The sequence below is a fragment of the Balearica regulorum genome, chromosome 1, assembly GCF_011004875.1.
Source record: "Balearica regulorum gibbericeps isolate bBalReg1 chromosome 1, bBalReg1.pri, whole genome shotgun sequence".
Classification (NCBI taxonomy): Eukaryota; Metazoa; Chordata; class Aves; order Gruiformes; family Gruidae; genus Balearica; species Balearica regulorum.
Window position 1 is genome coordinate 209610295 of NC_046184.1, and position 27259 is coordinate 209637553.

The 27259-nt window shown below is 38.4% G+C and overlaps 1 protein-coding gene across 4 annotated transcripts in view; it reads left to right on the plus strand.

The window, feature by feature from the left end:
- GRM5 (glutamate metabotropic receptor 5) overlaps positions 1-27259 on the plus strand; it is a 284776-nt gene that overhangs the window by 218442 nt on the left and 39075 nt on the right. For all 4 annotated transcript variants that reach the window (XM_075742446.1, XM_075742444.1, XM_075742447.1 and 1 more), the window contains 3 exons: positions 5080-5315; positions 18815-19061; positions 24396-24564. In XM_075742446.1, coding sequence (XP_075598561.1) covers positions 5080-5315; positions 18815-19061; positions 24396-24564 — 652 coding nt within the window. The remainder of the gene's footprint in view (positions 1-5079; positions 5316-18814; positions 19062-24395; positions 24565-27259) is intronic.

Genomic DNA, 27259 nt, shown 5'->3' on the forward strand with positions numbered 1-27259 from the left:
TGCTACTTACTAAGTACATGTGGAGCGCTCTTGGAGCAATGTCCATGTTGTCTTTTTGAAGACGTTTTGTGAAATTAAATGGTTAGGTCATTGTTGACGAGTATTGACTAACTTCACCTTTTTGTAAATGTTTTTCAGGAGGGCTAGCAATTTCTTGACCGTGCAGTATGAGCCCATAGCGGCCATCACCATCATGCATATTAAATGGTCTTTATAGTCATTAAGCATCTTTCTGATGACCTGTTCATAATGCTTCAAGCATGAGCTTGCTCCTGTCTGCTCTTCACCTGAATGTTCTCCATGGTGATTCTTTCCAGAAGAAATCAAAAGACTTCATTCAAATAGGTGGAGATTTCTCTATGACAGATGCAGTCCTGTATCTCATCTGTCTTGGGTATAAACACTTAATTGTCAAAGATTCCTTTTCCTTCCTCCCTCAATCCATGTATATGACACACAAAGTGGATTGAAGTTGGCACAACAGTGTCACCCATCTGGAGAAGCTCTTATTGGTGCTGGCTATTTCACATGGAAGATGGGAAAGATGGGAAAGGACAAAACACAGAAATTCCAGGAAGCCACATTCAAGTTTCTCACATTTTACCATAGTGAACATAATCATAAAAAACTTGCACTTCTGTTTTCTATGAACATACGGTATAACAATGCATACTGGTCCTACAGTCCTACTTGTTCAGGTATGCTCAGCTAGAGGCATCTGAAGACTTAGTATACCATTAGTATCCAGGGTTATAGGGGGAGGAAGTGAGCAGGGTGTTCATGACCTGTGATCACAGCTATGCAACCCAGTCATTCAAATATGGGCTCATTTGTCTCTGCTTTTCCATTCAGATGTTTAAAAGTAATTGTATGTACAGTAATGATATAAAGTATTGAATTATTTTGTTTTCTTTATTCATTGTTATATTTATTAATTAATAAATTTTGTAAATATTGCTAAATTATTAAATTTTGTAAATTTTGTAAATGGCTGTGTCGTGTCATTTATTGGAGCCTTTCTGTGATATAAAACTATGTTGTGATTTACTGTGAGTAAACTAAACACACCTTTAACAAAGGAGTGGAACTCTCCTCCTCTGTTTGCTGAAGGATTTTTTTTTTACTAAAATCTCCATCATCCTCACATATCCTTCGAAAAATGGTAGCTGGGACAATGTATACATGCAAATAAGACCTGATAACAGATGAAGAATATTATGATAATGGCCCTCCTATTTCAAGTTCATCTCTTACTAGTACTGCAACAGTAAAAGTCACTTTTCCCTTTTTCCTTCCTTCCTTCCTTCCTTCCTTCCTTCCTTCCTTCCTTCCTTCCTTCCTTCCTTCCTTCCTTCCGTAATTCTTTATTTTCTTTGGCACACAAGAATTTTCTTAAATGGCATTTTTTCTTTTTTATTCTTTTTTTAGAAACACCACTAAGAATGATATATTTTGTTTGATACAGTATCATTATTATCCTGTATCACACCACCAGCCTTTAAGGAAAATGCACCAGATATTAGTCTGATGGCCAGGAATATAAACACAAAAGAACTGGATGAGGAGAAAACATCATGATCCTGAAAGACAAGTCCCCACTGTGTTGAATGTCAGTGTGATATTGAAGGCAGCCAGATCTGCACATGTCATAGTCCTCTTTGACCTTGTTGACAACTTCCTATGTTGATCTATGGCTGATGAATGAGGTATATGCGTTACTGCATACACCTGATAGATATCTCAGCAAGGGGCTTTTTTGCTGCTGCAACTGTACAATTACTGCTTTCTTTCACAGCAAAGTTTCTTCCTGTGCAACTCTACCTTTAAGTCTTGGTGGGATCACTTTAAGTACATTTGCCCATTGCTAAAAAAGCAACACTATCTATTTCTAATGATCAGAATCACCTAGTCAAAATAAAATTGGAAAACACAGTAGCTATGCAAGGGAGAAGAAATGAACATGTGTAGTGATCTGTTAAGGATATCCATGTCCTATTTATCTGTTTGGACTCTTTCATAATCATTACTGGAATACTGTTCACTTGTACTTATTTTACTATCTGTGAGGAAGCTGTTCTGAAACAGTTGCTCATCTAAATATCCTATACACCCTACTGCTAACATAAAGAACCACCTCGTTCACTGAGATACGGTCCTGCACCCTGTTAGTGCACTTCTCCACTTCTGTGGGTGAGAGTGGAGATTATACTGGACTTCATTTGGAGCTCCTTGTCACAGCCAATTTCTGGTGCCAGAGAATCTTTCTTCAGTTGAATCAGAAGAATTTAGCGATGGATAATACCATTTCAAACCTTTCATAATGCAACCACCAACTGAGTAGACTGATATCGCCAGCTACTACAGTAAAATGTAAGCCATTAGGAGAAGAAAGAAGGTCTAAGAAGGGATAGACATGACTATGAAAGTCAGCAGGTATCTCCGTCTCTGTCTTCCCTCATCTTCACACCCCTTACTGAGTTCAAAGGATGTCACTGGTCTAATATCCCAAATACAACTATATCATCATGTCATTGACAACCCATAAGTGTTGTTATTCTACTGTGGGTACAGAATTTAAATATCACACACTATCGGTGTTTTTTTAATATTCATGCAAACCTGATTTCTTACTGTACTTTCACTGGCCTTTAGATATTAGTTTAGCATTTGCTTTGCCATCTTTTCTGTCTGAGGCTTTGTTATCTCTACATTGTTGTCTTGACAATATACACTTTGAGTACATCTTTTATGTAATGCTCCTAAAAGCCTTTTGCACAAAAAGCTAAGCTGAAATACTCATTTGAATGAAAAGCAACTCTGTTGAATTAAGAAGCCCTTCTGTGGAAGAGTTGAGAAGGGTTATGTAATATGAAGTTGTTATTTCTATCTTTTTAATAACTTCAAGTTATAAAATGGTATCTCTGTTGCAAATCTTCTTAGAGGGGATAACTATTCATAAAGTAATACTATGAATTTTATAGCGCTCTGCTGGATTAGATCTACAAAACTGTTCCTCTGAAAAATGATAAAGAAATTATTTACAAGGAAATAGTTTCTTTCTAAGTTGTTTATGAGACAACTCATAAAGTTGGGATACTGACAGCACAGCTCTAATTCTCTTAAATTCTATTCAGCATAAAAAAACCCAAAACCACCACACTACAGAAAACCTATCACTTCCTGCAGTCATAAAAACCTGTCAGATTTTATGAGGATGGGTAAAACTGCTTAAAATCTTGCCAAAGATTAAGATTAATGTTTCAAAGAAAAGGTTAAATCGTTCATAAATTTAAAAAACCTTCTGTGGCTTTTTTCACAAAACAACCCATAAATGGTTCTAACTCTTCGTCCAGTAAATAGTCGTGGTGGAAGGTGGGGAGCGTTTGCCTGTACTGAGCCTCCCGAGTGCGGTTGGGAACATTAACACCTGTGTTCATCCTTAATTGGATCTGAGCTTGAAGGTAAATTTTCCAAATGCTGTATTTGAGCCAAAAATCAGTGCTCATCTTTCTCCTTTCATGAATGTATATTTTACTCTTTTGTGCTGAGTAAATTAGTGCATTTGAAATCTGAAGCATGTTTAATAGTCCCCTCATTTTCATTCCAGACACTGGATATTATTTTTGCCACTGGTGAAGCTGCTATTTATTGACATTGCAGCTGTGCTAATAAGACGTAGTCAAGAGTCCAGGCTTCAATGAAAACAGTGTCTTGTGCTGAAGGAGTTACTGTCTGAGGTCTTGACTTTTGTGCTGCATGAGGACAGCTGAATCCCCGTGTAGAGAACAGGGAATGTGCTAGGGACCAAGTGACTGCAGCAGGCTTCCTGCATGCTCTGCAATACAGGAGCAAAGCCAGGAAGCAAATGATGAAAATAGAACAGCAGAATCATACAGATAAAGGTCATCTACATCAGTTACACTATGACTAACTTAAAATAGTTAGGGTTAACTTTGAACAACTCATGAAGTTTTAAAATAAGACAAATTAAGCTTATTTTTTATCCCTCAGTTATTTGACCTTTAGGATTTAGAGGTGCTCTCTCTAGTTATTAACATCAATGCCTTTTTAGAGGGGGGAAAAGAAAACAATCAGAGGTTCTTCTACAGTTCTCTAACTGTAAGACCTGGGGCTTTCGAAAAACTGAAATATCATGTTCATGGTAAACCAGCAGAAATCTGCGATTCTTTTATGACATATGTACATTTTTAGTAGAGTTGAGTAAAATATTGTAAATGTGAGTTCTTCCAAGAAAATCTATTGTGAAACTGAGGAGAGGGGAAATACCCTGAGAAGTCTCTGACATTTTGTTTAACTTGGGTTTTCAATCACTTCTTGTGGTCAGAGTGTTGCAAGCAGAAAAGTTAACAGAAGCAGATTAAAATTCTGTATGCAGGTCAGTGTCACACAAGATCGTAATACTCTGGCCCCCCAGCAACCAAGAAACAGAAGCAATACATGGATCTGCATGATGCTCTGCCTGGCTTCATTAGTCATGTCTGCAGAAAGGATTTATTGCTTGAGATGCAATGCCATACTGTCTCAGCATCTGAGCTCTGAGCTGGTATTTTTGCTTGAGCAGTGTCAGTCCATTCAAAATTTGCTTCTGGCTCTTTGTGCCATGCTCTGTTGTGCAGTATAGGCATAGTCTGCAACACAGTCCTGCCCTCCACACTGTAAGAGGTCCTGACCTCAAGGTCCCCTCCTTTCACGTAAGACTAGCGTCATCCCAGTGTCAGCAGAAGACTGAACCCAAGAGCTCAGTGAGGCTTAGTGTGATGCAGAAATGTGCCTATACACGGCAGATTTCAGGATCTGTGATCTTTAGTCTTGTTTCAATTACCGTAAGTGAAGGATGAGGAATATATCATCTAAATAGAAGGTGTCAATGACAAGCAAACATAAGGAAAAGGAAAACACTGAAATCCTCTGCTAGAAGCATTACAGGTGTTTTGCTAACCTCACTCAGAATCACAGGTGTAGATGTGTGTTCCTAGGCTGCAAATTTCATTTTTAAGAAAGTTCTTTTCTCATTCCATTGAATGGTTAATGTTGTTTTTCTTTCATTTATCCCTGCAGTGATGGCTGGGCAGACAGGTACGATGTGACAGACGGGTATCAGCGTGAAGCTGTCGGTGGAATAACGATCAAGCTCCAGTCTCCTGATGTGAAATGGTTTGATGATTACTACCTACAGCTTCGGCCAGAAACCAATCACCGAAATCCATGGTTTCAGGAATTTTGGCAACACAGGTTCCAGTGCCGGCTGGAAGGGTTTCCTCAAGAGAACCCTAAATACAACAAGACTTGCACAAGTAAGTGAATTTATTACTTCTGCTGTATAAACAAGTGTGACTGAAGGTCTGGTGTAAAGAGCTCATGTTGGACTGATGCAGCCTGGTCTGGTGGAATAGTGAGTGGGGCTGGAAGGAAGGAGGCTGAAACTGCAATCCTTGTTCTTTTCAAAATGACAACAACCACAATTTTAAAAGTATTCAGATCTCTAAAGAAACAAATAGGTAGTGCCTCAGTACCCAGCTCCTCTTTATATTTTAAAAACTTGATGTTACTCTACCTTCGTAGGCATCTAAATGCTTTCAAAATGTTGTAATCCAAAATTCAGTGCTTCTTTTCTGAGTCAGGGCTAATCATATATCTTTACCTCCCAGGAGTAATGAGGGAGTTAATACACTAAAAGTTATCTAAAGTCCATATGGTAATGATGAATATTTGTGTACTTTAGATAGAAGACTAGCTGGTTTGAAAGATTTAATTAGGTTTTCTTTCAGCCATGAGTCATTTCAGGAAATGCAATTTTTAGATGATCTTTTTCATTAAATTGTACTGATTTTAGCAAAAACTGCCACAACATTTTGTCATTTTTGCAAAACAGTGGCAAAAACTTTTTTCCCCAGAAAGATGTGGTATAGTTTTGTTTTGGGGTTTTTTTTGGTGTGGTTTTGGGGGGGTTTTTTGGTTTGTGGTTTTTTCAATTTTTATTACTTCTCTTAGTTACCCTTTATTTCATGAGATGACAGGCAGTAGTAAGACAATGGGTACCGTGTTGATGTTGGGGCATAAGGTGGTGCTGTGCTGGGCATTAGTTCAACCACAGCTCTAAGCCCCAAGGGATCTTTCCTCCTAAACATGTCAATATCTTCCATACACCCCTGAGACCAAGATGTGGCTTTAAGGATCAAAGTCTTGGATTTACACAACACAAAACCCCACCTAAGTCCCACTTAATGTTCATAAATTGTTATTTTGATTTGTACAAGGTCGCAGAGGAAGTTTGTGGCTGAGCTGGAAATTGAATCTAGGAATCCCAAAATCTCAGTGTACACCTTCAACATTGAACTGACTTCTCCATTATTTTTCTTCTGCTACCCTTCCATCACAGCCTGGCGCAGGTTTTATTTGCGCTATTGACAGGTACTGCATATTGAGCAGTACACTTCATTGATTTCCCCATGATAATGTAGATCTCTTTACTGAGATGTCAGTACCTTGGGCATGGCTGGACACAGGCTAATAAAGACCTGGCTTCTATCACTGCGCTGTGTTAGCAATGACATTTCAACTTGAATTTTCTGGGTTTCTTTTTTTACTTACTTTTTGCCAACACTGGGATTATCTAATTTCTGATTTATATGAAAGATTGGGAACTGTGAAATGTAGGTGCCTGTAGTCTTTTATAGTCCCTAAAATAGAACTCGCCACCACAAAAAAATTATCTTGGGGGTGCAGGGAGATGTTATTTTGGACATGAAGTCACCCAGTCATGGATATGAGACAACTTAATCATAAAGCATGAATAGCTTGGTTTGAACAGCACTCATTGCTGGAAGGTTTCCCACAAAGAGTTCCTGAATGAGCTACAGCTCAAATAGGTTCCTAAAACCAAAGAACGTCAAACACACAAAGAAATGTGCAAGAATCGCAATCTGCTGATTTGCAAATCATGAACAGAGAAAAGGACTAATTTCCCAAATACATTGTTCTAATTATTTTTCCTTCAGCTTTATTGTCGTATTCAGTGCTGGGCCATGATGGCTATAGTAAAAGAACAAAAACAAGATTATAATAGCTTTAATTTTTTCTTGTTGCTGTAGGGCAGAAAATGTTAATTCAGTTGTGGAGTTCCCCAGATTAACACTACTATGTGCAGCAATCAATTAAAACTGCCCATTTAATCAGGGTTTTCACACAGTAAGTCATTAGTCATCACGTTACTCAGTTTTATAGTTCTGATTTTGATCTAGACCATCTGTCAAAATTCATATAAAGGAAATTCAAAGGTTGGCCAGAAATATGACATACAGATTTGTTTAATGAAATTTATTTGGGTTATAAATGCTAAGACACCTATGCTGTTTTTCTCAGAATAGCCTGTCATTCTTTAACCCCAGCTGGCAACTAAGCCTCACACAGCCACTCGCTCATTCCCCACCCCCAGTGGGATGGGGGAGAGAATTGGAAGAGTGAAAGTGAGAAAACTCGTGGGTTGCGATAAAGACAGTTTAATAGGTAAAGCAAAAGCCATGCACACAAGCAAAGCAAACCAAGGAATTCATTCCCCACTTCCCATGGGCAGGGAGGTGTTCAGCCATCTCCAGGAAAGCAGGGCTCCATCACGTGTAATGGTTACTTGGGAAGACAAACACCATCACTCCAAACATCCTCCTCTTCCTTCTTCCCGCAGCTTTTATTGCTGAGCATGACATCATATGGTATGGAATATCCCATTGGTCACTTGGGGTCATCAGTCCTAGCTGTGTTCGCTCTCAATTCCTTGTGCATCCCCAGCCTACTCAGTGGATGAACATAAAGCTGATTGATTGGTGTTGATAGATGAGGGGTCACTATTAAATTCAGGTGTCTATACAGAGAGCAGTAACCATTATGTTAGTGGAAAAAAAAGAATTATTCTCCACAACCTGGTTCTACTATCATGAAAAAATAAACAATAGTTAATGGTATAAACAACTTATTTAAGCAGCAAGAAAATAAGCACAAGGAGATATGGCTGAAAGATGAACAGATAATTGACTTTATCTGTGCCCCAGATACGAACTTAGTTATTTAAAGCTTTGTGTTTACTTTGCTAATCCCTGCCTAGTAAAATGGTAGACTACATTTACCTCTGTGACAGAAAATACATGTACAGCAAATACAGTGAAGCCAGCTCCAGTGACTTAGGAGGATTTTTTTCAGTTTTTAGTATAAGCTATCGATAGGCAGTGTCAAGCAGGTATTACTATGAAATGAAGACACGATTTAGTAAGATATGCATAATCATATAGTAAGATATGTGAAATCAGACAAATAAAGAGAATCCAAAAAGCCATCCAAAATAATTTTTTTCTCCATTCATTTCTATCTAGCACTAAAAAGTCTCCATCCCTTCACATACACCTAGTTCACACTGAGGTGGAAATTTTAGCATCAAGCCCACTTTTCATTTGCAGATTTGAACATACTTACTTAATCCAAATGGGTGTCACTCTTGCTGCTAACTACATTGATTTTCTGCCCAGCTGGAGCACTATAGAAAGTGAGAAGTTTGCAGGCTTATCTGACTTGATTTTCAGTGTAATCAGTTCCATGCCACGGGAGAGCTGCTACAAGCCACCTCTGAACACCAAGAGTCAGAGCAAAGAATTTAAAATGAATCTTTAAAAGGAGACATGTAATGGCCTCTGAACACCAGGGATTTTACAAAAATTGGATTTGGCTTCCCCTCTGGCACCAGTCAGATATTTTTTTATTATCTAAGGCCACAATTCAGTAAAGTTCATAAACAGGTGTACGAGTTGATCCAGGTGAGTAACTCCACTTGACGACCACCTTCAGGTCATAAAACGCTAATCCAATTCTTTGGTATTGATTGCCTTTGGACTTTTAAAGACTAGGCTTGTATATGCTTGCTTTCTTACGGATAAGTGTCCTCACCAGAACTCAAATTCCTAGTACTATTTCCTCCTACTGAGGGTGTTTTAATGCAGAGCAGAAACAAAACCCAATGCAGGTAAAGTATGTTGTGAAACTCTGGCTCAACTGACATTAGTGGAAAAAGTCAGGTCTTCAGTGTCATTAGGGGCAGAAGCATATTTATTACATTTAGCAGTCTGATAAATGAATCCTTTTGCCTCTGCTGCTAAATGACCTTATTTTTCCCATGCTGTGTAAAAGCCAGAGGCACGGATGGAACAGCATTTTTAAGGTGTTACTTAAACACAGAGCAAAACCAGAATACACATCCCAAGTACCTGTGATCTAAGTGTAAGACAAGAAAGAGCAAACAAATAGATGCTGATGCTGATGAAGCAGTGCAACATCTTAGTTTGACTGGCAGAGGTTACAGACTTCAGAAAAAAATAGTAGTTTCAGGTAAAGGCACAATAGAAACAAGAATCTGAAGGAAGGTGATGGAGCACTTGTGCAGGTATTTACAGCGGTGTCCTGACATTAAATACTGTGGTTCAAAGCAGCCAGGGACCAAACACAAAGGCAAATGATGGAGGTTGAGTAATCACAGAGATCAACCACAGACAGGACACAGACTGCACTGAAAGTGAGGAAAGCAACTTATGTCTGATGTGCTTGGGAGCAAGTAGCCAGTGGCAGGGTTTGGAGGAAAGAACCTAGTCAAAATGATGAACAGGGAACATCAGATTTGCAGCAGCATTCTGAATGGGTCTTAGTAGGATGCGGAAAGCCAGATTTTCCATTCATGATTGAACCACATGGCTTCTCTGAGATAAAAACACTTTTTCCAAGGGCACAAAAATTGACGTAGAAGAAGGATGACCAATATTTCTCCAAGCAATTAAGAACAGGATTAATAGTGAAAGGGTTTATTTGCAGAAAGAGAGATTAGGGAGATTTGGGATAAATATGAGAAAAGTTTTGCTGCTAAAGGTACAGAAAGACACATAAAAGGTAAATGCAAAAATTACGTACCTGTTGGCTGAATCTCATATAGCTCCAACTACTTTTAATGAGGTCAAAAAGACACACAGAAAATCCCAGAGTTTCAGCTGAACAGAAATTTGGTTTAACAAATGGTCCTTTTGAGTTTCCAGATAGTACTGAGGAATAAAACATGACTGCACTGCAACATGCTAATAATCTGTTGGTTAAATCTAAGATCAGATGCCAAAGTTGGTTCAATCAGAACCCAGCTGATAAAAAAAAAAAAAAGTGCTGTGAGAATGGAAGGATATTTTCCATATTTCAAGGAATGTGTCACATTTAAACTCCATATTCCCCAAACAGGTCTCATTCCCACACTTTTATTTTGAGAGTGCAAATGAAAACAAAACAAAACAAGTTAAAATTAATTTGTACTTTTAAAACAGTGAATTAATGGGCATTTTAATACTGAATACATCCTGTCGCTCAGTTTGATACTTGATATATTATGCCTCATGCATGGGCACTGGCAATTTGGAGGATGGTCCAGGCCTCATTTTTATGGCCCACATTTCAAATCTGGAGTTTAAACAAAGTTTATCACTATGTTTACAGTAATGCTGGGTCAGGTCCAGAAATTTCCAAAAGCAGATCAGCTGTAAGGCATAGATCCATATCTGAATTTTCTAGAAGCCTGATATAATCTAAGCCAGGAGCCCTCACAGACATGTCATTATTTTTTTGACTTAGAGAAAGAAGCAGTGTGGTGCTGAGAATTGCTATTTGCTCTGTTATACCTATTTAAAAGACTTTTTGATATACATTGATCCTGATTTTAACACACCTGTAACTCAAACCCTTGAAGAACTTCAATCTTCTCACTGCTGTTATAGAATTCAAACTCCTCCAAAATCTGACTACAAAGCTACATCTATTTTCCTTCACTTTATGCTCCCTGCCTTCCTCCTTCCATATATTAGATATATTTTATGTTATACCATGCTACTGTGGTTTTATTCTTTATAATTCCTTTTCTCACTGCCTTTCTGAACCTTGAAAACTATCTGGAAAAGATTAACACGATTGTGCATGTAGACCATTTCCCTCCAGGCTTAAGAATACAACTACTTTATAATTAAATGTATTCAGATTATATAGATTTCTTATTAGATGGATGAATTGGTGTAGTTCCTGTCATTCTTTTCTCTCAGCAGTTCGATTTCCTATATAAATTCAAATACTTCATATAAACATGTTTGCAAGTATAAAAAGTTTTATGCCAGCATTTAATGTGCTTTTGCGTCTGTAGCGATTGTATTGCATTTTAATTTATGACCAAAGAAATTGGATTCTGTAGAAGGTGAAAGGATAATAGTGCTGTTAAGAAAATGATGTGAAGAAATGGATATATATTTACTTACCTTCTCCTAGGACTTGCTGTCACTTTTGGCTGAACTTGGCAACAGAAGCCAGAACACCAGAAGTATGTAGGTACCCAAGGATGCAGGTCAACCTCTAGTGAGATTTGTGCCTTGCTCATGTAAGCTTAAATAGGTGTAAAACACCAAAGAAGTCAACTACATACTTGAAAAAAATTTTTGAAAGACCTCTCTGTATTTTAGGACACTGAATTTGGCCCCTCAGTCGTTCTCAAATTGAACATTTTTAGTGATGATCATTGCATAATGTGTAACAGTGCTAGCACTGGCTTTTGGTTGTGAAGAGTGAAAGTTAGAATTGGTCAAAAATATTTGGTGAGTGGATTGCACTGGAAGATATTTGCTTGTCAAATTTGAAAAATGTTGCATAGCAGCACGTTGATTCAATGACACGCACTTTGAAAGAAAAGCATTGAAATGAGTCATTTTTTTGTTTTCTCATTTCAATAGCACTGAAGTGTTTTCTTTCAAGTTTATAATTTGCTTGTACATTGTTTCAGTGTTATGCTATGTTTTTTGCCTCAGCATCAAAATGACATTTTCCAGTGTTGCCACATCTCTTTCTCTTCCTCTGAATTTCCTTTTCAGTAAAGATAAAATCCAATCTCGAGTTTTTGTAATCATTTTGAATGGAAAAGGACATTTGAACTACATGAAATTTCCCATACAGCAGAAAATCTTTGTTCGTCAGTCCAAGAGCCTGTAAGAAATTAAATTAGGGAACGAATAAATAAATAAATAAAATATTACATTTCATTTGTAGCAGAAAAATACACCTGGAACCTTACAAATAACAGAGAACTGAAAGTTACTTTCTTCATATTCCTTTAACAGAAAGTTCTGATGACAGATTTTTTTTAAAAGCTTCCAAAATTAGTCTTTTTTCTGTATCTTTAAACAATTTTAACCTAATTAGGTATGAACACTATGCTTTACCTTGGTTTATATATAAAACCTTTCCTCTTTTTTATAAGACTCCACTCATTTCTTCACTGAAGAGACATCCACGTTTCTGGGATGTCTGACTTGGCGCTGTGCCATCCAGGACACGTAGATCCAGGGAGGGTTACTGATGTGTTCCCAGGGAGCACAACCATCACAGTATGGACCCATGACAGACCTAAGAACTCCCTAACCATCATCTGCAGCAGACAGGACCTGCTATGTCTTGGTTAGAAAAGGCAGGCTTTTCCCCTGATTTTTTTGAGATATTCACTAAGGCAAAGGCGGGGAAAAAAACCCCACCAAACAAGCAAGAACATTTGCTGGTAGGCTTGAAGTTCAACTACTGCTAGCAGAAAGCGAGTGTGGGACTATTTGCTAGTAAAACTCGAACTCATTTCTGTCAGCCTAGCATCTCAAAACAAAAGTTAACACAAAGAATTGATGGAGTCGTTAATGACAGATGTATGGAAACTATATGGAAACTAATTTGTGAATTAGTCATGGGGAAACATTATGGGATAGTTGGAGATTGTAGGCTATATTTCTGGTTTCCTCCATTATGTCCTCTGGGATTTTGTTGTAAATAACCTTTTGATAATCGAGAAATTTTAAAATAAAAAAGTGAAACACTACCCATTTACCTTTATTTCAATGTTAAACTCATTGCATAGCAAACAAAGTGCTCTGCGCTTTGAAAAAAATATTCTCCCATTTTCTGTTTCATATTCCATTCTCTTGTTTCTCTTTGGAGAAATGAAATAAGAGGGGCGCTGCCTGGCATGTAAAGTATTTTCACTCTTCCTCTTACCCTCTCTCCATTCTTTAAAATTCAAAGTATTCTCAACTTGGGAAAAGTTAGAAAGCAGGAAAAGCATATTGAACAATGGTAATTTTGCACTCTTGCACATCCCTGCTTGATGAGGCTTTGTAATGTCACCAGCTGGCAAACAGAAAAAAAATTTGTATTTCATCTTCCTCGAGGGTAAAAAGTAGGGAAAAAAAGAGGAACGACAGGTTTTAAATCAAAAACCCATAAAATAATGAATTTTATTGAAGAGTGTTTTCTGTTTATTTGCATGCTATGTACAGCGGAGAAAACAGTGAAATTCCAGAATTTCCTGCAAGTTTGGGGTTTGGTTTGGGTTTTTTTCCATATTTGGTGGGGGGAAAGGGTGACAGTTTGGGGAGGGTGATTAATTACTGCCGCCAGCCCCGCCGCCCGCCCGGTGCCGTGCCCACGAGGTGGAGCCACAGCCCGGAGCCGGGACGGCCGGAGCGGTGCTGGAGCCGGCGGGAAGCACAGCACCGCCGGTGCCGAGGATCGGCTCACCTTGCACCGGGACTGCGAGCTCCCTTAAGTGCTTTCTTGGATCGGTGCCCATAAGTGCATTAATTGTTTTTTAAATAGATCCCAGAAAAGTACCGTTGCCAGTTGGAATCACTTTCTTGATGAAAGAACACGTCTCCTTTCCACCAGCTACGTATTTGTGTTTTGGAGGAGTGACAACAGAAAAGAACAAATTTGGCCGAGGAGTTTAGCGCAGGGCAGTCTCTGCATGGTTAATTAAAGTTCAAGGCTGCTTCCAGAGCCAGCCCTGCCCAGCTCCCCACATCAACTCCCAGGTTCACGTTAACAGGCTGCTTCAGCTCACACTCCGCAGCTGTGGTGTGCACGTACCTGAGCCTGCCTTCGCACGGCCCGAGCCTTGTTTCATGAGGTGCTGCTGAGTAGCACTGCGCGTGATGGCCCTGCATAGCCCACGTTTATCGTCCGCTGTGACATTGCTGGAGCGTCCCAATCTGGGTCACTCTCAGCAGCTCGGGCAGAGAAGGTGCAGGTTACAATGCGCTGGGTTTGTACCATTCTCAGACCTATTCTTCATCTGTGGTATAGTCACAGCTATAATAAAGCTGGGAACATACAGATAAATCCAGGCATATAGAATATTTAAGCAGGAAAAATCATGGATATTAACCACCTGCTCCAGTGGCAGCAAATTCCAGAGCTGATATTTAATGCATTTAACATATTGCAAAGGCTCGCTTGAATCCTGTTTGTATAGATTCCTAAATGATCTATAGAACAAATATTTACGTACTTATATTTCCCATGAAATCCAAGATGATTTTACTTTCATTTCAGAGATAACGCAATAACATCAAAAAACTCCAGCCAATAACAAGCCCATTGCATTAAGCAGAGGAAAACCGGGAAGATAACGAGAAGTAGTTCTCTTCCTGAGGAATATTTAGTCTAAAGAACAATGGCAGATCAGCAGTGGAAAGGAAATGTTATTAGACGGAAATTTCAAAGATGGATGGGTTATCTGATTTGCCAAAGAAGGGACAGGATTTGTCTGTGTAATATTTTGTAGACAGAAATGGCGATGTGTCTTCAATTCTGGAACTGCCTCATGGTCTCACAGCTTGGAAAATGATAGGATAGGCCTTTATTTACTTACCAAAATTGCTTGGACAAAGAAGAATAAGGAATAAACAGAACAGAATTGAGGGATCTGCTCACATGCTCTAACCATTGAAATTTCCTCATTTCTCAGAGAATTCCACAATGTTTTATCATTTACGGTTGCAAGTACTGTCCCACTTTCTTCATTAGGTATGATTTGATTCACTCTGCATTCTTCCATTGCCTTGTACATCTTAATTGCAGGAAGCAGAATTTTTTATTTCTGCAGTAATTATCATGACACAGCATTACTATTTTTTGGTTGTGAGGTACTGCAGTGCAGATTACTTTCTATAAACATTTGGACACAATCGCCAAATTCAGCACAGATTCATAAAGAGGTTGATATTATTTCAAACAATGTTTGTTGGAAAATGAGCTACGTTCTGAAAAAATTGCTCAGTCCTACCACAGAAAAGGTACATAAGCCTGTCAAAATTGCAATAAGCATCAACCAGAGACCTACGAAATGCAGCTTTGTATCTGGCCCATGCACGTTGTTGCCTCTGTACCTCCAAATTCTGCTCTCTGCAGCATATTGGGAGTGATGCTGAGTCCGATTGCAAACCTTGAGGGCCACCAGAGATTCACAGCTTGGGGGAGGTTTACTCTAACCTGGCTGTAGCCTGGTCCTAAGGTTTGAACACCCATTTGCAGCTGTGGTGCGTTAGGTGCTTTCCTGGGGCACTTCACCCAGTTTGGTGTCATCTGAGAGAAATTTGATACGCTTGCTCCAAAACTGTGACACGTAGTTAAAACCAAAGCACAGTGAGTAGGAATGATTTGGAGATTGACTTTGCAAGCCCACACCTGAACTGAACTAAAATATCCATGTGAACATGTCCTGCTTATCCCTACACACCAACGTTAAACGGCATCCTGCTGGCTTTTCACAGCCCACAGGAAAACAAGACATTTTTATTTCCTTCTTTGCAAACTTTTCTCATATGGAGAATAACAGATTTTTTATAGATATGGGGTTTTTTAATAGAAAGAGTTCTATGGATTTTATACACACGCATATGGGTTACAGTCTGTGGAAATTTATTCTCTGTCCAGCAATTCTGTAGGAGCTCTTCAACTTCTATTACATTTTTTCATTATTCTTGATTAAAAAAATTAATCTGTAAAGTCAATTCCATTGAACGTTACTGGCATCATCATCATTAAATTAATCTGTGCAACTTCTCCATCTCAAGATGACCCTGCATCAGGAAAGGTTCTTGACTGAGGACAGCACTGGTGGACGAATACAAGAATATGTATTCGAGTTGCAGCAAGAAAAACAGGCACTAACACTTAAGTAAACAATGCCTTTAAGGCTACCTAAATCACACTAGTTGCAGAGAGAGACTTAAAATATTTTTAATTATTTTTCCAACTGAGAGACTACCTTTTAGCTTGTGTGTTCAGCCTTCCGTTAAAACCACTTATAGGATCACTGAGGTAAACAGGGTTACTTACATGCTTCAAGTCTGATGTGCGTAAGTACTTTGTGACATGGATTGAAAATCACTTTCAGATTTAACTATTTTTTTAATACTGGCATTTTTTAAGACCATATTATGGTATATTCAAGAGCAAAAATTTTCTTTTGTCTCAGTTTTAGAGATGGTCCCCTTAACTACAGAGTCTTGAGGTACTGTAAACCAATAGTCAGACTTGGCAGGTTGGATTTGCCCCTATATAGCAAAGTGAGGCAGTTAGTTAACATCTCAGGGAAATGTTTTCTCCAGCTGCAGGAAGTATATTAAAATTCTCACGACAGTTAATTCCCTCACAACTCTGTTGACAATTGCCAGCAGCTTCTATGAAGAGCTAAGCAGCCTCATTACAAATCATCAGGTGAACTGAATGAGGTTCAATGTTTAAAGAAAGTCAGAATAATAATTGTATACAATTGAAGCACAAAGCCCAGTGGAGAGTGTTCCTGTAAGAATTAAGTTATTAAATGTTTAAGCAATCATACGCAATAAAGCAGCTAAAATACTGTTTCATAATAAATACTATTGCTGATGCAAATCTGATTCATTCTAATGGCTACTATAATTAACTGCACGGTTTGTGAGCTGTTAATTTTGAGGATGAATAATTGGTTAAACCAAGTTTTGTGTATTGCAATGTAATACGCTTGTTCAATTTTCCACTTAATTTCAATTAATATGGGTTTTACATGTATTCCACTGTTGCAGTTTTTATGCCAATTATTTTTAATTAGGAAAAAGCAATACCTTGGTAGAACAGAACAAATGAGCAACACTGTTGTTTCCAAGCTGTTTTTTTTTTTTTTCCCATTACAGATGTTTCAAGCTCATATCACTTAACTATCCAAAATGTCAATCACTGCTCCTGAGGTTGACCACAACTGGGAGTGCCAGCCTCTGCACACAACAGAAGGGAAAAGGGGATCTCTCAGTCCCCTCATTCACTTACCTCTACACACTGATTTTCAGTTTGAACCATGTTTCTTTGCTACCCTTCCTGAGATGTTTTCAGAACTCCAAAATGTTTTAGTGATTAGAACTGTGTGGTGATGTTCTTGTTCACCACCAAAAAGGTGAGCTTGTAGATGCACCTATTTTATGATGGGATCAATCACCAGATGAAGACTCTTACTCTTGCCTTGACATGAGACTGGATGATTGTCTTCTGGATGGATATTATATACTAGATAAAGTAGATGAGTGCCACCCTCAGAGTCATATGCTAGTCTTCATTTCTTTCAAGAAAAAAACTGTCTGTACATCAGTCTTTTCATGGCATAAATTACATCTCACATCGTGCTGCCCCTGCAGCTCAGACGGGCAGGTGTAAGCTCCATCCCTGCTGCTTGGCCGTGCCACTATGGGAGGCAGACTCTCACTGAGAGGGTTATTTGCACTCCCTTTGCTCCTGACTGCCCACACACGGGAGTCCCTAGCTCCTAGGGATTGCCGCTTGACTGATAAAAGGAGAGCAAATGTTCTTGTAGAGCTCTTTGTTTGTTCTCCCTCCAGAGCCAAATCTTTCCAGGTGTCTGACAAATTCCCAGCACCACTGATGCAGTTGCTTTAGCTCTGATTCTTCTCCATTCCCCAGTATTAAAGATCTGGTGGCTGGAGTGCAGCTGGCAGCTTTCCTGTTGACATATGAGGCAGAAAACCTCCAGCCTACTCTTCCTTAGCTGGACTGGTGCTGCCAACAGAGTGAATCTGTGTCATTAATAACACTGGGTTATAAAAAAAAAAATGGCCTTCAGGGTGCTGCTGAATTAATTTTTATTGTGCATTTCACAGGAGCTTGAGTAGAAAATAGAAATCCAGACATGTTTTAAAAGCCAAACAAAGTAGGGTTAACCAACCTGGGCTAAGCAGACAAGAGTCAATGCCTAACCCACATCATCAAACCCTTCACAGACATTTTAATGCATTCTTCTGCATTGCATCATTGTCCTCACTTTGTAAATAGAGAGGAGCAAAAGACATAGAAGTAGGAGAGTTATTAGCGCAGGAACTTTTGGTATGGTAAAGGAGTGGTGCCTAGATCAGTCTGTTTGCACAAGATTGGTTTCCACGTCTCTGAAACAAAAGTATTGCCTAGAAGGTCACTACAGAAGACCCCATGTTAGCATTTACACCTCAACAAAAGATTTCTGAGTATTTGGAGAGATTTCTGCAGGCAGGGAGAAGTTCCTGGATTCCCCAAAACATTATATTATAATGTTCATGAATGCTTAAAAAAAAGAAAAAAAAAAAAAACCAAAACAACAAACCAACAACACATAGAAGAGAAGTAGTCAAAAAACAACATATGTGAGGTGTGGAGCTGCACAGAGAAAGGCATCAGCTGGATAGTAAAATACTTAAAGGCAATCTCTTCTTTCATTCCTTTTTTTTTTTTTTTTAACATGTTCAGTGTGTGTACCAATAAGAACATCTGCTATGAGCTGTTTAAGACACTTAAAAAGACTTTTTCCACCATTAATAACCAATCCACCAACAGATGTCTGAAGAGCTGATCACATTTCTGCCCATGCACTAACCACCTGCTTTGCGGTGTGCCCCGGCAGGCCAGATGACACTGAGGACGCAGCACGTTCAGGACTCCAAGATGGGCTTTGTAATCAACGCAATATACTCGATGGCGTATGGCCTCCACAACATGCAGATGTCGCTGTGCCCGGGCTATGTGGGCCTCTGTGATGCCATGAAGCCCATAGATGGTCGGAAGCTCCTAGAATCCCTCATGAAGACTAACTTCACTGGGGTCTCTGGGGACATGATCTTGTTTGATGAGAACGGCGACTCACCAGGAAGGTAATGTTGACATTTGTCAGACTGTTTAGTACCAGACAGGTTAACTGTACGTAGTAGATGCATGCACACTTGACATCAGAGATAAGATCTCATATTTTCACATTTCCTAACTTCTGTGCTTATTTTTCCAAAATAACTCTTTTTTTTTTTTAATGTGCATTTTTTATGATGTTTAAAGTTAAATACATGAACTTCCAGGCATAGAATCTTCCTGCACGAATTTGTGTTTTCATCTGTACCATTTAATGGTATTACTTCTCACTAGAAACCATCAGACCTTCAACTTCATGTTCATAGACCATGATGGCTACCACAGTATTGCTCCCTCTCTCTTTGGGTGTTTAAATGTATGTTTTTGATTGAGTAATAAGCAACCATAGCAGACATAGTTCTTTTATTAAGAAAGGTAAAAGAATATCAGAAATATTGTATTGATTTCTCTGGGTTTTTTTTTTTTTTCCATCAGAGTTATTAAAAATCTGCTTCCGTATCTTCCAAATAAAGCCTTTCCACTTGCATAACAGACTAAACTATTAATTCATATTGTGCTGCTATAAGCCAAACTGAATTTAAACAAAGCTTCTTTTGCTGATAACTTACATGTATACACATACATCTATGAAATATAAGACTAGTTTTTCTTTTTCTATGACATATATGCAGCACCCATATAAATACACACTAAAGAAAGAGTAATGAGGTTTTTTTCTGGGTTTCTGCCTACTGAACTCTCAGAAGGTGAACAGCAAGTGTGATAGCATTCAAAGTATATTTCCCCCTATATTTCAATGAGTAGATTCCTGCCTCATTCACTGCTTTTACTCCAGTTGAATTGAGGCAGCCCTTTCTGTCCACAATATTGGGAAGTTTTAAAACATCTTTGTGATGGCACCATATAAACAGATGACTAGAGGGAAAAATGTTTATCCTGTAGAATCATTTAAATTTTGTCTTCTCCCACTAACGTGAATTGAAAGGAAAGCATTAACTTCTAAGTAGAGATCAGTAGGAAAAGGTAAATCGATTGGGTAGAATATTTTGACATTTCCAAACATTTCTGCAATTTCAGAACTTTTTTTTTTTTCATTTTATTTGAAAACCTGTAAAGTCAGCATTTTCCCTTAAAGAGAGTAGGACAGCCACCTACAAAGGAGTCTGGCTGTGTCTCTGGAGACACAAATTTTTGAACTCTTCAGACTCAGACTCTAAGGAAATGCACTGTGAGCTGGTAGGAGAACTCAAACACATACTGGCAGAAACCCAGGAAAATTCAGTTGGACATTTATTTTCAGCACTGTTTTGGTGAGCAACACTGTCTTCCGCTAAACATTTCTATTTTTTAGAAGTAGCTGAATTCTGAAGAAAAATGCTCAGTCTTGATTTTTCTGAACAAATTCCTTTTAAAAGACTTGTCCCAAACTTCTCTTAAAGGATTCCTGTTTGGTTTTAATGATGCTCAGATGCAGTGGACTTCATCCTACCTTATTTGTATCTTTGTCGCTCATTTCTTGCAGAAAGTCTGAAGACTGCCACGAATAAATGATATGTGGCCTGCCACAAATGAATGATACGTAGCATGACAACACCAATGACAATATCTGAATGTTGCAAAGAGACTGTTAACGTTACCTTTTCCTCATGTTGGCATGCTTAACAATAATGAATTAATTCCATTTGTTGCAAGAAATTTAATTGAATGTCTTGGTCTTTTTTAATTCAATTCTAAGAAAGATGATGAAGGAATTATATCTGTTATGTGCAGTCATTTGCTCAGTCACAGTAAGACCTTAGTGTTTCACTGAAGAGCATGGGGACACCATGTTGATTGCGCACTTCAGGGTAACGCAACTTTAAGAAGGTCCAGCCTCACTGGATTTGTGTGAGGTGTAGTAGTGCTCTGTCTGCTCAAACTAATGAACTGTGTGTGGTGACAAATTGGTCCCAGTGTTTGTTTTCTTTTGAAACATAGTTCTTTGTTCCCTCTTCTCCTACAATGGTCATATCATTAAATCCACTCTATGCACTTAAATTAGCCAGCACTGAGTCAAAATTTACTTTTTCATGATTAAGAAGGCTTTATAGGAAGCTCCATCTCTAACGCCCAGGTTTTGAGTGGTTTATAGTCTTTTGAGCCCTGTCAAACACTATTTGCAACAGCTGGGACATGGTGCAGTCATACTGGAACAAATCATCTCCCCTGTTTGCTTGCATTGATAGCTGCATCTTCACTTTGTAAAGCAGAAATTTAAATCCTCACAGCTGTACTGTGGTGGTGGTGTTAAGCAGGAAACCAGAACATAAAAAGCCTTTCTGACCTAGATAGCTCAGGATTTTGATGTATAGCTAAAGGGTTTTGATATTATACAACAGATGATTAATCCCACAAGATGCTTTGAATCCTGGCCTTATTCCAAATTCCTTTTTGTGTATGTTGAGCTTTAAGCAGATAGATAGTCTAGTGGAGGGCTTGTTTTAGGTGAGACAGAAGACATGGGAAAAAAATACAAGTATGGAAGGAAGAGCCATGATTTCTCAGAAAGATAACAACTAGCTGTAAATACTATCGAAATTCCAAAGAAGAACTTGAGAAAGCAAGAAAAGGCAAGAAAAACAAGATGCTGATGTGTTGGCTGTGCTGCCGATAGAATATAGATTCTCAGTAACTTCATGACACTTCTCTTTTGAAAAAAGTGTTTTGCACTGTGATTAGGGCACTGCTGGAAATGTGCTATTGCACCATCTGGTCTCTTCTATCCTAAAGTGACAAACTGTCCCTGTGGTATCTCAAGGAAGCTTCAGGGAACCAGTGACTCATGAACCTCCACTATAGCAATGGACTTACTGAGTCTGGCTATTACTATCAGTCCACCAATGCTGTTTTCCACAGAGAAGAGAGACACAACATATTGAGACAATAGTTTATTTAATTCTTTAGGTTTCTTTCCAGTATTCTCCTTGGGGTGTATCATGGAACTACTACTGGAGGGATAATTGGTTTAGGTCCTGTGGCCTGTTAAGAGCTGGCAGTACTTGGGTTCATCTGCCCATGAAACTCTGAATTGACAGATTTAACAAAGCAATACTCAGAGGAGTGTTACAACGTGCTAACAATGCTGAATAAAGACTCCACAGTGGCTTCTGGGCTAACTTTTTGGTTAGTCTATTTAATCCTTGAACAGACTGTTACTATGCCTGTGAATCTCGGGGCGGGGGGGGGGGGAGAAAAAAAAAGGTTTATAACCATGCATAAAAGCCTGTTTATTTGGGTTTCTGTGTGTTTTATCTGGATTCAATTCATTTGTGTCAGTCTGGCATGCACATCTCCAACTTTGATGAGGTCATGCTCAAAGCTGCAGACATTTTCTTCTTTATATAGGATGGAAAGTGAAATATTCCAAAATCCAGCAGTATCATAAATTTTTCATCCTAGCTGTGTCGTTGTTCTTTTCTTCTTTTGGAAAGACTCAAGAATCATATGACATGGGTAATATCATATTGCCCACTCAGTCAGGCTCCACTTTCATTTTCTTTCACAGGTTGCTTGCAGCACTGATCTTGACCTGTGTGTGATTTTGGCATTGAATCCCTGCCATAGTTTCTCCACTGTGACAGTTAGACTTTGTTTCCTGATGCAAAGCATCCTGAGATCTACGGGTGAAGAATATCATAAAAGAGTTTTACTGTAATTTTTTTATATTAGCCTCAGAAAAATATTGATATTAGATATAGTATGGCTACTGCTTGTCACTCTTGAAAGTGTTTCCTCAAAACTTAAGAGAGATACTTCGGTATCTTATTTAAGAGACTGCTTGATTTAATGCACTGGTTCTTTTACTCGTCTGTACACTGGACTTCACAAATTACACTCTGACAGTATCACTTGTAGTGCAACACTGTCCATATGCTTTGCCTTGGGGTCTAATTTTGTGTTTGCTGCCAGGAAAAAAAATACGTCCTTGTTCATGAACCAGGCAGGTTTTTTTAACTTATGACTGTGTTCATCTTCTCAGACTATATAATTTGCTTATTTTCCAACAGTGTATTTCATGTTGCTTAGTCAGATTGCTGCAAAAACCACAAAAGAGGAGGTAAACAAAAGCATGGCATCATCACTTCAGGAGCTGCACAACTTTCTAAGCATGCTTTACAAATAAATGCTAAAAGAACCAGGCTGTAATGCAGAAAGGTGGCCTGGTGTTCAGCATGCCAGCAGGAGGCTGGTGGGTCCTATGCTGCTCCACAGGCTTTCTATAGGACTCTGTGGGAGCTAAAGAGAAAGTAGGAGTAAGAGGAAGATGAACTTGAAAACTCTGATCAGCTCTAGCTCTACTCTTAACACTTCAGTTCCCAGATGACAAGGTGACCTGACCCAAAAGCAGCCTGGGACTGAAGCACAAAAACTCTTTCTCTTTCATATGATACTGTACCAGGAATTAAATGTGTTCTGATCACTGAGAAATTATATAAAATTTAAGGGAGTTGTATGGATGGGAGAGACTAGCATTTGCTGCTGCAATGCTGTAAAAGAAAAAGAAGAAAGAAAAAAAAAGCAAATCTCAGCTTCATTCTTCAAACAAAACACAATGCCTGGAATATAAGGTGTAGGCAGTACCTCTTGATAAAAAGATGTCCCTGATGCCTCCAGCAAGTCCCAGAGCCCTGGGGTCTGTGCCTGAAGAATGGTGCCTGGTACCTCTCTGGGTGCCACACCAAATTGCATCTTGCAGTCTTACAGCACGGGAAGTTTATTTTGATCCCACAGGCCTAGGTAACTTCTATCTCATTTTAGGAGCTGTCTTCAGACTTCTTCTCTGAGGAGGGGAATAAGCACCTGAAGACAGCGAGAAGCACTTGGCATTGGGAATCACCATGATTGGTTTAGATTTATCTGCATTTACCATTGATGGAGCCTAGGACAGCTAGGGTTGCCTATGCAGTTGGCTTCAGTGCTGCAAGTTAGACAGGATGAATCTTGTCTGGTCTTTCGTTGTTTTCCTTAAATGAATACCGTCATTCTCAGAAGCTCAGTCACATAACCCCAAAGTGTTCAGGGAACTTTCATGGTGATAGAAGAAAACAAATTAAAACACAGAGGAAAAGAAAGATTATGATATCACAAAAAATATTGGGAGACTCTCAAAGGCAAGCATAATGCTTGACATTTTGCCTTCTTTATTACAACAAGCTTGATTTTGACTGTATAGTATTCCTTTAATTTGAAACATTTTTAAGGTCCCTTCCAACCCAAACCATTCTATGATTCTATGATTCTATGATATTGTCCTCAACTCAGCTATGATGTTTTCCTCAACTCTCCCCTTTGTGTTTCCAAAGATATGAAATCATGAATTTTAAGAAAATGGGGAAGGACTACTTTGATTATATCAATGTTGGCAGCTGGGACAATGGTGAGCTGAAAATGGACGATGATGAAATATGGTCAGAGAAAAATAATATCATCAGATCTGTGTGCAGTGAACCCTGTGAAAAAGGCCAGATAAAGGTAAATATTTTCTCCATTTACTTCAACTGTGTAGAATGCATAGCCTTGAAATACGAAAGCAAGTTTTTTCTTGACTCTTACATGGAGACAGTATCCCACACCTTAATTAAAATGTGCAGACTTATGTATTTAGTTCTTACTCATATCATAGTCATCTCACTATTTTCATGTTACCATTTTCTTGTTCTCCTATATCTGTGAACAGCTGACTTTTTTATACTTATATTCCAAATGCTTTAGAACAGGTATTGTTTGCGGGTTTTGCTGCATATTTTTACAGCATCTGATTCAGTGGAGTGCAAATCCCTGACTGGGATTTGTCAGTACAATTGCAGGTAAATTATAAATAATAATTGCTAGTATTTCAGTGCTAGACATAGACACCTAGACTGGAACATTACTCAGACCTTAAGTCTGTGGTATCATTAGAGAACATCGATAACTACCACTACTTAGAACTTCAGGAAATGTAGGTAACTTTTTTTTTTTATTAATCATACCTGTTTTACTGCTTCTTTGTTTCCCAGATTTTTTTATTTTTCCTTCCTCCCTTTCCATGTTGCACTAAGTAAGGAGGGTAGAGGAATCTGTCATATATTAGTTGTACTCTATTATCCTTCAGCATCCCATGACACTTCCTGCAGAACAGTTTAAATACTGCAAGTCCTTACCTTGCCTTGCAGTCATTTATATAAAAGCCTGTGGACTGAGGGGATGGGCATGGACAACAGTGGCTCAGACTGAAAGAAGAGCAGCTTTAATTTCTGACATGTCTCGCTGGAAGCTGGACCACTTTTCTCCTGTGTTAACGTGTCTTGCCTGCAAAACTGGGAAGCAGCTACAGCAAGGGGCTGAAGGGAGGTTGACCATGCTCTGCAACACAAAGTGAATCTCTTCAGTCTGAGTTTTCCAGAGTTTTAGGACACAGTCATCATGTTTTATTTGGCTAGGTTAATGGTTGGATTTGATGATCTTAAAGGTTTTTTCGTATCAAAACAATTCTATGATTCTATTCACTAACTGGTCTTTGGCAGATTTAATAATCGAGTTTCATCAGACCAAATGTATCTGTCTTCGGTTATATCAGATTTCTGAACTTTCTTTATAGTCAATGGAAATAATATATTATTCCAGATCAGGAGTCCTCTCAGCCTCATGTAGGCTTTGAAAATAGTTAAGATGAATCTTGGTGTAGAAACACTTCTTTCTCTTCACCAAGTCAGGACAGTTGGTTCAGATAAGAACATACCTTCTGCAGAAACAAAAAGGAAGGTGGGATGAATTATTCCCACAGCGACTAAAAGGGGGCTGATGTTAGCCTGCTCCAGCCACAGTCACATATGTGAGAGGACAGAGATGGACAAACGGATAATAACTTCAGAACCAGGCAGCTCTGAGTTCCTTTATGACCTGTTGCCATACACAGGTAATGTGAAGTATCTAGTGATCTCCATTAACACAGTCTCCTTCCACCTTCTGCCCATGCTCTCAAGTATTCTTCCAAGAGGATTCTTCACTATGAAGCCAATTCATCATACAATTAGACACATGCTTGAAGTCCAGTGTCTGAAATCTTCTTTATGCTCCTCATTAGGTTATTTATTATAAATCTCAAAGTTTACTTTACAGTCCTTTATCTTTGTGGACTTCACAGGTGATGGGGAGAGCTTGACCCTGCCAAGCTCCGTGGTGGTTTTCCTGCAGAATTCTATGGGACTGAGTTATTATGCAGGAATTTGAAACATTGAATGTAATGATGTCCAACACTCAGAAACAGTTGGTACATGCATCTGAAGGACTTGATAAAATCCAAACACAACCCAACTCTATACATTTGAAATAGTGCGGACATATGACTATTTAAATAAATACAGGTTCAAAGGATTTCCCAGATGGCAAAGGGAAGGGAAAATAAATTTTGTTTTAAAAAGAATTATTTTTGTTATAAGGGACAGAGAAGATTGTTTTACAGTTAAATGCTACAACAAACAATTTTTCAAGAAATGAAAAATAAAAGGATGAAGAAATAGCTGACTAAGCAATTTAATACAAAAAAGTCTGACCTGATTCTGAGTAGTGGAGCACAATTATTTTGATTCCTAGAGAAGGATGCATAATCATTTTCTGGATTAACCCCCAGTTACCAGTGCTGGGTAAGAAATGATCAGTGTACCAGTTATCTGACAGAATTGCCAAATTCCAAGTATTTTATAGATACTGATTTGGTGACAAGTTTAACACAAAAGTGTAAATGAATTTTTTTTTATAAAAAGTTTAAGTGTTTTGATAATAACATATGTTTTTTATTTTACCATTTCATTTTCTTGAGTATTTTTTATATTGTAAAATTATGGATTTTTATAATACATCAAGTTTACCAAAACATGTGTCTAAAAATTAGAACAAGCTTTCTAAGAATTGATTTTCCCAGACACAAGAAATTTTGTCATTTTTCCAGCTTTTCATTCTAGTTTGAAATGAAAGAAATCCCAAGATGTGAATTCTTCTGGAGGATAGATATTCTGTTTGCAAGTAGCTCTAGTCTCAGTACTTGCAGAGCAAATCACTTATGCTCCCATGGCCTTTCTGCCAGTTTAGCTATTCAGGTGTGGGTTTTTTTCTTTTCATATTCTACAATTTTAAAAACAAAACCAAAAATTGAAGTTTCAAGTCCCCATATTGCTGATGAAAATGA